Raw genomic sequence first — 12141 nt, 5'->3', positions numbered from 1 at the left:
GGGCGCGAGGGGCGCGGAGGCCGCGGAGGGCGCAGCGGCTCGGCCGGGACGACCGGCGCCCGCAGCCCCGCGCCAGCAGAGGGATGCGTGAGTCTCGCCCCGGCTCGAGGGCAGGATGTGGGAGCCGGACAAAGGCTGGGCGGCGGGGGAGGAGTCGGGGATGGCCCGGGCGCGCCCGCGGAACCGGCAACTTTCCCCGGAACTTTTGCCGTGGGGAAGAGCCAAAACCTGCAAGTTGTCGCCCATCGCCCTGCACGAGAAAGGTCTCCGCGGGTCGCGCGGCCGCAGCGGAGGGGGCCCCGCCGGCCACCCGGGGGGAGGAGAGGCCGAGCCCCCGGCCGGGCGGGCGCGGAGGGGGCCGGCGGGCGCGGGTCGCACGGGCGCTGAAGTTGCTGTGTCCTCTCAGGGGGCGCCCCGAGACCCCGGTAGCCGCGCGGCGCGGCGCTGCAGTCGCGGTGATGGATGAGCCCTGGTGGGAAGGGCGCGTCGCCTCGGACGTCCACTGCACTCTGCGCGAGAAGGTCAGTCCCTCCCGGTGCTGTCACTCGCGGAACTGGGTGTTTCGGGCTCGCTCCTGACTCCGCGTCCTCAGATCGCCCCGCGTGAGGGCCCGGAACGCCCGGCGCCTTCCTCGCACTGGCCTGCACCTCCTCCCGGAGTGCCCCGGACAGGGGCGGAGGTCGAGATTGGGAAACTTGAAGGCCCCTCTTCTGATGAGCCCAGAGCCCCAATTTTCCCGTAGTATTGCCACTTTGGTGAAATTTTAAATGGTATAGGAACGGATTGTTAAGGTTGCGGGGTCGGACTTATAGCTCAGAGGCTCAGGTACCTGCCAGGCAAGCACGAGGTCCTGACTTTGATTCGCGATACCAAAAAAAGGTGGTGGATTTCTACATAAGCTAACTAATGTGGATTTTCCATTCATGATAGTAATGATAAAATACCTTTTAAAATACCATGGTTCATGAACTTAGTTCTTTCCATGATTCTGATCGTAAAGGGAATTGGACAAGAACCGAATTAAATTTCCCCTAATTTAATTAGGTTCAACATTGAACCTAATCTTTGAATTTAATTCAGTTATTGCCCAACCAGGTTTTCGACCAAAATCACGGAAAGAATTCAGTTTGTGAACTGAGGTACCGCTGTAAGTCTATTGGGCTAGGGGTATGGTTCAGTAGTAGGGCACTTGCCTACAATAAATCTGTTTATTAAAAGTAATCACTCAATGTAATGAAATATTAGGCGAATGGGGAGCCCGTGAAGTGTGTGTGCATGTGTGAGGAAACTGAAGGATTGAAAGTTAAGAAACACTTACTGAAAAAGACTACAGAACTGAAGGGTTGAGGGAGAAAACAAAAACTGCCCAGAAGGTGGGCAGCTGAAGTGCTGCGCCTGTACCGCTGCTTCCTGCCTGCCAGAGAGAGGGACCAGGGGCAGCAGGAAGCACGCAGAGCTGGGGGAGGCCAAGGCCCAGGGCAGGGGGAAAGGGCAAGTGCGGTGTGGGGAGCAGGTGTGAAGAGGGGAGTGGGCAGGTTTCCTGGGGTTACCGCACCGAGTACCACAAACTGGAGGGCTTCCCTTGCCACCCAGGAGGCAAGATTGGAGGTCAGGGTGCTGGCAGGAACACTCTCCCTCACTCAGAAGGCTCCAGAGGAGGCTCTGCCCCTCTTGCTTCCTGGATTCTGGTGGGTGTTGTCAGTCTTGGGCTCCCTCACTCTGTCCTCACATTGTCCCCGGATCTGGGACTGTTTCCTCATCCTGTGAGTGTACTACCTAATCCAATGACAAGTCATTATAGTATAATTAATTTTGTCTGAAATGACCCTATTTGTGAGCATAGTCACATTCTAGGGTTCTGGGTGGGCATGAATTGTGAGGAGGTCACTATTCGATCCAGTGGCAGAGGAGGAGGCCTCTTAGGAGAACAGCTGAGACCCTCTGCAGATAAGTCTCCTACTCAGTTCTATGGGGTGTCAATGGGAGCAGTGCTTAGAGTTGTCTGCTGCTGGGAAGGGGGAGTCAGCCTCATGGGGAGCAGCTGTCCCTCCGTCCCACGACCCATATTGCTTTTCTCTTCACTTGTACCTACTTAGCTTCCTCTGTCTGGCATTCCTGGCCAGGGCTGTAGGTTCACCATGATCCCCCATTCTTCCCTGCATAAGCAGAATGGCTGAGATAGCGAGTGTTAGGCATCTGGAGAAGTCCATGTCTTGGTGGTTCAGTTCAGAAGCAGGGGAGTCAGGCCTTGCTGCTGTCCTGGGGGTGGTAGCTGAATGCAGTTGGTGAGAATGAGTGGAACTTAGCTTCCTTTATGGGTTACCTGATAATTAGCAAGATGTACAATGAGTTCAATTACCTGAGAACTCCTGGCTGTCTTGTTTAGCGCTGGGGCCTCAGAGCCTAGAACACAACCCCCCTATATGTATAGAATGAAAAAAATCAGTCTTTAGTTTCTTCTGTGGCTGGAGAGATGGCTCAGTGGAATAAGCACTTGCCTGGCAAGCACAAGGGCCTGAGTTCAATCCCTGGTTTCTCCAAAAAGGGGAGGGGGGGTAGGGAGATGGCTTAGTAGAATAAGCGCTTGCCTGGCAAGCACAAGGGTCTGAATTCAATCCCCAGTTCTGGAAAAAAAAAAAAAAAGTTTTTTTTTCTTCTGTGAATGAGAGAGAATGTATATGGAACTATAAATGTGAAGCTAGACAGAGCTGGGGAGATAGCTCAGCAATCAAAGCACCTGCCTGGCAAGCATAAGGACCCAGGTTTGATCCCCGGTAGTGCATGCCATGCCAGCCCTGGAACCCCAGGGGTGCCATACCTGCTCTGAAACTGGGTGTGGTAGTGCATACCTGTAATCCCAGTGCTGGGGAGGCTGAGAGGAGGACCACTATGAGTCCAAGCCACATAGCGAGACCCTATACTGAATAAATAAAAAAAATTTTTTTAAAAAATTAAAGATGAAGCTAGACAATTGAAGACCTGTGTGAGACACGTGATAAGTACATGGCTGGAGTCTTGACTTCCCAGTTTTGATTGGAGACCAGTAGCCCTTTCATAGAGCGTGTGCTCAGGTGAAGAAGGCTGGGGCTGGTGTCCACCCTCCCCAGGGGCCCACAGATACAATGGGTACTCTTTCTCAGAAAGCCATGGTTATCTCACTGGATCTTTGGATCAGTGTGGGATTAGGACCCCGACAGACAGAAATTTGCCTGAATTCATGTGTCTGCTGAGTGCTGGGACCCCACAGCAAGACCTGAGGATCCAAATAGTTCCAGGGAAATCTCTCCCCTTCCCCCTTTCCTCACCACCTTTATCCCATGCTAAGCCTTTAAATGTCCCCTTTGATCATCTCCTGACCCTAATGGCTCTGACCCAGAGCTGGCCTCTCTTTGGAAACTCTGCTCCAGACCCTGGTGCTGGGGTGGGGTCCCAGCTGGTACAGAAGAGCCAGATTTCTTACCTGCTGTCCCAGAGCCCCTGGATTCTCCCATCATAGTGCTTGGTGTCAGGGAGGAAGCTGGCAGTGATGTTTCTCTGGTAACCAGGTCTAACCAGGCCTGTGTCCTCATGAATACCCAAATTGAAACCATGAACCACTTTTTTTTTTTCCAGCAAGATGCATATATCTAAATTTAACATTAATATATAGAGTCTAATATCCATAGACAGGTTTGAGTGACTGCAGGGTAGACTTAGGGCATGGAACAGTACTCAGCTTGAAGCCTGTCTCTCCTTTGCCAGGTGTGCTGGCCCCAGAGCTCCTGTAGGCATGAGGTACAGCTGGTCTGCTGACATGCAGGGCAGCGTCCTATGCAGAGGGACCTCAGGAGTCCACAGCTCCAGGGATGTGGGACGACGGTGCATCTCCAGAAACCCACCCTGGGGTACGGTGTGTGCCATGGGGCAGCCCTGCACTGCTGAGGCTGACCAGTGTTTGTTGGCCATGGTGCCAGGCGCGAGACCCAATGGGGATACCTCCCAGGCTCCCCATAGCCCTCATGTTCTCTCAGCTAATGCTGGGCAGAGGCTTAGAAAAACAGCTCCCCACCCGGGCAGGCTTACTGGTCTGGACCGAAGTACAGCCTTGGGGTCTTAGGCAAATGAGCGCTGGTTGAGCCCAGATGATTGAATTCTAGGTAATCCCTTACAGATCTCTACCAGGAGTTTCCATTTTTCTTCCTGAATTTATCTCCGCATAGGCAGCTCATGGAGACCGGACTTGCGCTTGTCTGCTTTGGGTGGATGTTCATTTGGCACAGTCTTCACTTTGCAGCGAGGAGGTAGTCATGTTAGTAAGCAAAGAACATGTTTTGGGACTTCCACAGCTGTGATTTAAAGCTGTTTGGGAATGTGGAAGACTGTGAATTTAGGGATTTTGGCAGTAGTTGAGAGGAAAAGAAATTCCTTCCTCCCAAAGCAACGACCACAAGCCCTGCTCGAGGTGACCTAGCTCTTATCACCAGGGGCTTTGGGCAGCCCGCAGGCTGGAGGTCCCCCTCCTCCTGTCCGTCCTCGGGGGTGAAGGTCAGTCTTCCCACCTTGCCCCAGGCGCTCTGAGAGCAGCGCCCACCGAAAGCATTCCTCTTCATTCCTCAAGCAGTTTCTTCCACGAGAGAAGACTTCAGCCATGTGAGATCTCGTTGCTTGAACCAGTGGACTGTCACTGCCTGGTGACTAAACATCTAAAAAGATCTGCCAAACAGTCCTGCTTAACTCTGAGAATGTCGGTGGCTGCTGTTTGTAAGCACTTGCTGTATTTTGCACACTAGACCTCCCATAGTTTATTCGTTTCCTTCTCCTCCAGCCCCGCTGGGGTGATGGACCTTTCACAGGTTCTGACCTCCTCCTTAACCCGAGGCACAGAGCTACATCTGTCTTGAGATGCGATGCCCGATCGCATCCAGGAGCGAATGTAAATTCATGTGAAAAACCATTTTAGCAAAGCAGGGGAGTACAAGGCACGGCGGCATCCAGGACTCTTAGGCGCTTGTATGTCAGCGTGTTTTAGAGTGGTTTCCAAGAGATGTGCTCTCCCTAAACCATCGTGACTCATTAGCAGCTGTGGGTGCTGTCCTTGCCCTGGGCATCGGCTGGGCCTCCCTGTGTGGTCTGTGGGTGATAGTGCCTGGTGCCCCCGGGTGTGGTGCACCCTGCCTGGATCCCGAGGCTCCCAAGACACCAAGTTCTCTGCAGTCCAGATTGCAGAGGTGCCTTGAGCTGCCCAGGGATCCGGGTACAGCAGGATGGAAGGTGGATGTGGAAGGACTGAAAAGTGCTGGTGGGGTCGTGGGCTGGATGGGCTGCTGCTGAAGATGGCTCCAGCGTCGAGGCTCCCTGACTCCAGAGCCTCACTTTTATAGGACAAACTAGTGACAAAACTGAATCAGGACCTGGTATTCTCACATAAGTCCTTTGGGTCTTTTATTTATTTATTTATTTATTTATTTATTTATTTATTATTTTATTTTGTTTTATTTACTTATTGTATTTTAGGGAAGGGTCTTCAGGGTGTTCAGGGTCTCACTACTAGATCTGACTCATAGTGATCCACCTGTTTACAGCCTCGAAAGAGCTGGGATTACAGGCCCATGTGCCACCAGGCCCAGTCTCAATTGCCGCCTCAGTGAGCCCCGGGGGTGGGGCCGACACAGCAGGCTGGGGGATCAAACCCCTTGTCCCTGTGCCTGCTTGCAGGTACTTTAATCCTCTGAACTATTTGGCTGGCCCTGTCCTTTGGGTCTTAGAATACCAAAGTGCCCAGCGTGTATGAGACCATCTCAGCATGTCTTACCTATGGGAGTAGCTGGCTCACCTGCCACCCTGGTGTCCCAGGGTGAAATCGGGGATCCTCCTCAGAGCCTGGATGGGGAAGGGCTTGGCAGGGCACCCTGCCTGGCGGACAGCCTGTGGGAAGTGAGGGGAGGACTTCGAGGCTGGCAGCTGGCCCTGTGCCCCTGAGCTGTTCTTTGTCTTCCGACAGCACTCAGCCCCTCGGGCGAAGGGCACACAGCCAGCAGTTCTCGAGCTAGTCTGAGCACCTGGCAGAAGGAAGTTACATGGGGTTCAGGCACAGGGGCGCACGCATGCGCACATGGCACGTGCGCGCGCGCACACACACACACACACACACACACACAGAGGAAACTGCAAAGAATAAAGATGATCAAACAGAAGACAATAAAAGTACCCTCACAGGCACACTCTTTTGAAACAGACCCTTGACGTTTGGAGTATGTCCTTCTAGTTCAGGATGTTTTTATTGATTATAATGTACTGAAAAAAGGACAGTTTTATTAAAAGTAGAAAATGTTGTCTTACGATATTTTGTTAATTTTCCTATACACTTTCACATGTTCTTTTTCACTACATTCCTCATTATTGGATACCAACAAAAAAAAACTAGAGATGAACAGTCTTATCTAAAATAGTTAACGCGGGGCCGGGGAGATGGCTCAGTAGAATAAGCGCTTCCCTGGCAAGTGCAAGGGCCTGAGTTCAATCCCCGGTTCTGCCAAAATAAATAAATAAATAAAATAAAATAAAATAAAATAAAATAGATAACGCATGAACATGATTAAAAACATAATGTCATGCATGTAAAAACAATAGTGAAGAGATTTCTTTCCACCCTGTCCCCTAGTTTCTCTCCCCCAAAGGCAATAATGATCTCAATTTCTCACTAATCCTGTAGGTTACTCTTTTTTAAAAAGAGAAAAAGATAAACAATGAAATTGAGCTCCAGTACAGCAATTAACCACTAAGAAGAATATATGCAGTGTATTATTTGTTGAAACTGTACTTCCGATTTGATTTGAAACTGTCTCATTGCTATATGTTCATCAATAAAACTGTAGGAAAAAAAAAAAAATTGAGCTCCAAAACAGGTTAGTAGAATAATTCCAATAGTTGTCATATTGCATATTGTTGTCTTTGTCATAATAAAGTACAAGATGCCTGTTATCTTGTCTAATCAATATTAGCACAAAACTTTTTTTTTTTTTTTTTTTTTTTTTTTGTGGTACCAGGAATTGAATTCAGGACCCTGCGCTTGGCAGACACGCACTTAGTCTACTGAGCTATCTCCCCGGCCCACAAAACATTCTTTTCAAGGAACTTAGAGAAGCTGCTGTAAAACTGTCTTAACTGTCTTGTGTATACATGCAGTTTTTTCTTTTTCCTTTTTCCCCATCGCAGTTTGTCTTTCTTTTGCGCAGCTTTTCCCAGCTCACAGTATCTGTTGTATGTTTCAGGTCTTACTTTCTTGCTCAGTTCCTCATACTAGTGAGATGATAAGGTATTTACACATGTGGGTCTCATTTATTTCACTGATACGTGTGGTTTCAAGTTGCACCATGTACCAAGGAAAGTCTCTAGTGTGTGCTTTTATTTATTTAGTACAGGGTCTCGCTAAGCAGCTTGGACTTGCCGTGAACCTCCTGCCTCGGCCTCCCCAGCACTGGGATTGCAGGCATGGACTACCACACCTGGTTTCAATGGCTGGCACAGTGTGCATGGGGTTCCAGAGGCCGGCACAGCATGCAGTATCAGGGAACGAACCCAGGTCCTTGCACTTGCCAGGCAGGTGCTTGGATAACGGAGCCGTCCCCCCAGCTCCTCCATTATATATTTTAAAAAGCACATCTTTTTTATCTATTCCTCTGTTGATGGGCATCTAGGATGTTTCCAAGATTTAGCTACTACAAATTGTACTGCTAGAAACATCGGTGCACCTATATTGCTGTGCTCTGATATTTTTTAATTCTTCTGGAAAGATAACCCATAAGCTGGTTCAAACGGACCTCCAATCCCAGTTTCCTTCCTTCCTTCCTTTCTTTCTTTCTTTCTTTCTTTCTTTCTTTCTTTCTTTTTTCAAAATGTTACAGGCCTCATTGTTACCACTGTAAATATTTACTGTGATGGAAGCGTGACCTGTGTCTCAATTTTAGCCACATTGACCAATTCTGGATACCAATCAACAGTGCCCATGCTAATCAGGTGCTTAAGGAATCTTTACACTTAATTCCACAGTGGTTTGACCAGTCTACACTCCCACCAGCAGTGGAGAAGGGTTCCTTTTCGCCCACAGCTCCTCCAGCATTTGTTAGATGGATATTTTGATGATAACCATTCTTTGCATGGTGAAATGGACTCTCTGTGTTGTTTTAAATTGCATTTCTGTTCAGGTACATAAGCAATTTCTGCTGGTTTAAGGAAAGAAGCAGTTAATGCTTTAATTTGTTTCATCACCTTTTTTCAATTGTACTTTTTTCTTCTTAATTTCTTATACATTTCTTTCTTTTTTTTCTTCCAATTTTACATGCATATATCTGGTAACATGAATAACTGGTTGGAAAACAACATCATTACAACAAATACTGTGAAATTCATATTACTTTGTGAAGTGAAATTCTGTATCACTTGTAATTTTTTTCTGTTTTAATTCTAATTTGTACTCTAACAGAAAAAATAAAAGGCAGGAGTCTGCAAGTTTGGGCAACTTAGTGACTTAGTGAGATGACACCTCATAATAAAAATTTACAAAAGACTGGGGCTATAGCTCAGTGCAACGGCCTTGGGGTCAATTCCTGGTACCTAAATTAAATGAAATAAAATATAAAATAAAATGCAAAACAAAAGACCAGACCTGGGAATATAGCTCAGTAGCAAAGTGCTTGCCTAGCATGTAGGAAGCCCTGGGGTTGATATCTGGCCCCACAAAATCTAGGGTCAGACAGATTAAACAGACGGTCTGCCTCAAACATTTAAAGTAGAAAGAGGGGCTGGGGAGATAGCTCAGTAGAATAAGCACTTGCCTGGCAAGTGCAAGGACCTGAATTCAACCCTGGTTCCGCCAAAAAAATAAAGTAGAAAGAGCTTAAGAGGCCTTCCATCCCTTATCTGGAATTTCAAAATTAAAATAATTTGAAAAACCAAGTTTTCTGGGCTAATTTAAAGCAACACTCATTTTGACAGCACAGTTTGGTGAGAATGTAATAGAATTATTTACAGTCTGGATCTCACCTTAAGTAAATATTTATTTAACTTAACAGCAGAAATAACATATTTGTTAGAAGATTCTGTCTCCTCATGCAGACTGCTAAATAACATATAGTAGATTTATTTTGTAAAAAATAAAATAAATTGCATCAGTCAAATTACCAATTATGTTGAATTTTTTTATATATATTTATTTGTACTTTTCATCTGAGAAGTGTGTATTCATGTCAGATGTCCCTTTTGTTTTAGGTGTTTGAATCTGGGGAGTCTGATCTTTTTCAATTCTTTATATGTTTTAGAAAATAAGTCCTTTGTCTGAGAGACAACTGGCTGTAATTGTTTCCCATCCTCTGAGTTGTCTTTTCACTATGTTGGAGGTTTCTTTTGGTATACAAAAGCTTTTTAAGAAGGTGAGATCCAAGAGGCCGAGGAGATGGCTCAGTAGGATAAGCGCTTGACTGGCAAACGCAAGGCTCTGAGTTCAATCCCCGGTTCCGCCAAAAAAAAAAGAAGGTGAGATCCAAAATATTAATTCTTTGTAATATTTCACTTGCAGTGTGGGCTTTATTCATGCAGTCTTCTTCCTACGTCTATGTCTTAAAGATTTCTATTTTCTTTTTTGTGGCCAACTTAGCCCACCTTTGGGGCAGGGCTGGCAGAGGATTTGGGGCCAGGGAATAGGGATCGAACCACCATCTCTGCACTTTACCTAAGCTTGCCTAAGTAGGCGCTTTAGACCACTGAGCTATCTCACCGGCCCAAAATTTTTATTTTCTCTTCCAGTAAATTTAGTATTGCTGTTTTACTATTTAGATCCTTGATCCATTTTGACGTTAGTTTAGTGCATGGCAATAGGCATGGGCCTAAGTTTTAGCCTTCAGCATGTGGAAAGCCAGTTTTCCCAGGACCATTTATTGGAGAGGCTGTTTTTCTTTCTTCCAGTGAACATGTGTCAGGGCTCCTTTGTGAAGGATGAGGTGGCTGAGTGTGTTTGGGGTGGTGCCTACATCTTCTGTTCTGATCCACTGATCCTCAGGCCTGTTTTTCATTATTGTTTCTTTTTCCTATTACCATGCTGATTTTATCACAAATGAATTTTAGAAATGTTTTCTTTAGATCTGTGAGGTATGTTAATGTTGTTTGTTTGTTTGTTTGCTTGTTTTTACCAGGAATAAAACTCAGGACCTTGTGCTTGTGCCACTGAGCTATCTCCCCAGCCTTTGTTGATGGTATTTTGATTAGGATTGCATTAAATCTGTACAGCAGTTTTGGGAGTATGGCCATTTTCACTGTATTGGTTCTTCCTATCCAAGTTAGAGTTATTCCCTGCATAAATTGTGTTTTGACACCTGTGGTAGTATAATTTACACACTCAACCATTTTGTTACTATACTGTTTGTATTTTAATAACTTAAATTGTTGAGTGAAATCATTGTATAGAGACTCTATGAGCAGAAAAGATGCTTTTGGCTTCTGCCCATGTAATAATAATGGTGTGTGGTAGGTACTCGATAGAATCATGTTGAATAAATAAGTAGAATGTTTTCTGTTGGTCGTTTTCTACTCAAATATATACTTTTTATTTTATAAAAATGCTGTAGAGTGGGCCTGGCCCTAGCTCAGTTATTTAAGTGGCTGCTTCCACAAAGCTCTGATCCTCCAGTAGCTGGAGTTCGATCCCCACAACACTCCAGCCAGCCCAAAGTGCCCTGAAGGCATTCGAGGAGCAAAAAAAAAAAAAAAAAAAAAACCCTTATTCTATTTTTGGGGCTGGTGAGATGGCTCAGTGGTCTAAAGCACCTACTTAGAACAAGCTTAGCTAAATCAGGGACCGCGGTTTAACCCCCCAGCACCACATGCCAGCCAGCCCCGCCCCCTGGTGGGCTGAGCTGGACACACACACACACACACACACATACACAAATAAATAAATAAATAAAATTTTTAAAAAAGAAAGAAGGGAAAACATTTAAAAAATAAAAATAAAAATGCTGTAGAGTACATTACAGTTCTGAAACTTAATTTTTTTCATACTTATCTGTACTTACAAAGCTGGCTCTATCCTGAGTCACTGGGTCACTTTGCGTCACTGGAGAGGACAGTGCCAGAGGCTGGGCATTCTTCTTTTTATTTTTTAAAAAAAATCTTTTATTTATTTGGTACAGGGTCTCACTACAAAGCTCGGACTCAAAGTGATGCTCCTGGCTCAGCCTCCCCAGTGCTGGGATTACAGGGATGTGCCACCATGCCTTCTTTTGGTGGCTGCCACAGTGCCCCAGAGTTCTGGGGCCAGCACTGGATGTGGTAACAGGATCAGACCCAGGTCCTTGAGCTTGCCAGGCAGGCATTTAGACTGCTGAGCTATCTCCCCAGCCCAAGTTGGGGCATTCTTGATTGGTATTATGGGTGGAGAAGGGTTGAGACAGGCTCACATAGCCCAGGCTGACCTCAAACTCCGGCAGTCCTCTTGCCTTAGCCTCCCAAGTGCTGAGATTACAGGCGTGGCCAGCATGGACATTCTTGTGACAGTGACAGCCAGCTCCTTAGTCCAGAAATGGCCATCAGGTGATGGCAGGGGACGACGACAGACAGACATTGCTGTCCTACGATGCGGGCAGTGGGAACTGGAGAGAAGCAGTGACCGCAGGCTGGGTTTAGTGCTCATCAGGAGAGACTCGGCTCCTACCGCAGTTCGTAGGCTAAGATACGGTGGAGCCATCCGAGACAGCAGAGAGCCTTGTCCTGTGTGATAGCTGATGCTGCGGATCTCTGTTCAAAAGAAAAATCCAGACAATTCGAAGTGCCTCTGAGTCTTTGGGGTAAACCACTGTTTTTTCCTTAACTTTTAATATAAAAGTGTTAAGTATTACCCAAAAGTAGAGAACGGTAGCATGACTCTCCCCCCACGTGCACGTGCCCTTCCTCCCCGCCTTAGTGACTTTCCATCTGTTTTCCAAACAGTATAAGTGTCAACCAGTAGGCCAGGCATGGTGGTACATGCCTGTAATCCCAGTACTTGGGAGGCTGAGGCAGGAGGATCCCCCTGCATTTGAGGCCAGCCTGGGATGCATGTAATGAATTCAGGGCCAACCTGAATTACATAGTGCGACTCTGTCTCAAAAAACTATAGCAACAGGGCTGGGG

At 46.9% G+C, this 12141-nt stretch overlaps 1 protein-coding gene and 1 non-coding gene across 2 annotated transcripts in view; one reads left to right on the top strand and one right to left on the bottom strand.

The window, feature by feature from the left end:
- The first annotated feature begins 7 nt into the window (after positions 1–7).
- Positions 8–12141, top strand: part of Ccnjl (cyclin J like) — a 50201-nt gene continuing 38067 nt past the window's right edge. Inside the window, exons 1-2 of the mRNA XM_004629401.2 lie at positions 8–87; positions 407–521. Of these exons, the coding sequence (XP_004629458.1) occupies positions 459–521 (63 nt within the window). The 5' untranslated portion in view covers positions 8–87; positions 407–458. The remainder of the gene's footprint in view (positions 88–406; positions 522–12141) is intronic.
- LOC111816321 lies at positions 7873–8001 on the bottom strand. Its single transcript, XR_002820747.1, has one exon. It is a non-coding gene; the product is annotated as a small nucleolar RNA SNORA1 (small nucleolar RNA).

Source organism: Octodon degus, unplaced genomic scaffold, assembly GCF_000260255.1.
Source record: "Octodon degus isolate 3935 unplaced genomic scaffold, OctDeg1.0 scaffold00029, whole genome shotgun sequence".
Taxonomy (NCBI): domain Eukaryota; kingdom Metazoa; phylum Chordata; class Mammalia; order Rodentia; family Octodontidae; genus Octodon; species Octodon degus.
Note: the sequence above shows the minus strand (reverse complement) of the source record. Positions and strands in the feature narration are given on the sequence as shown.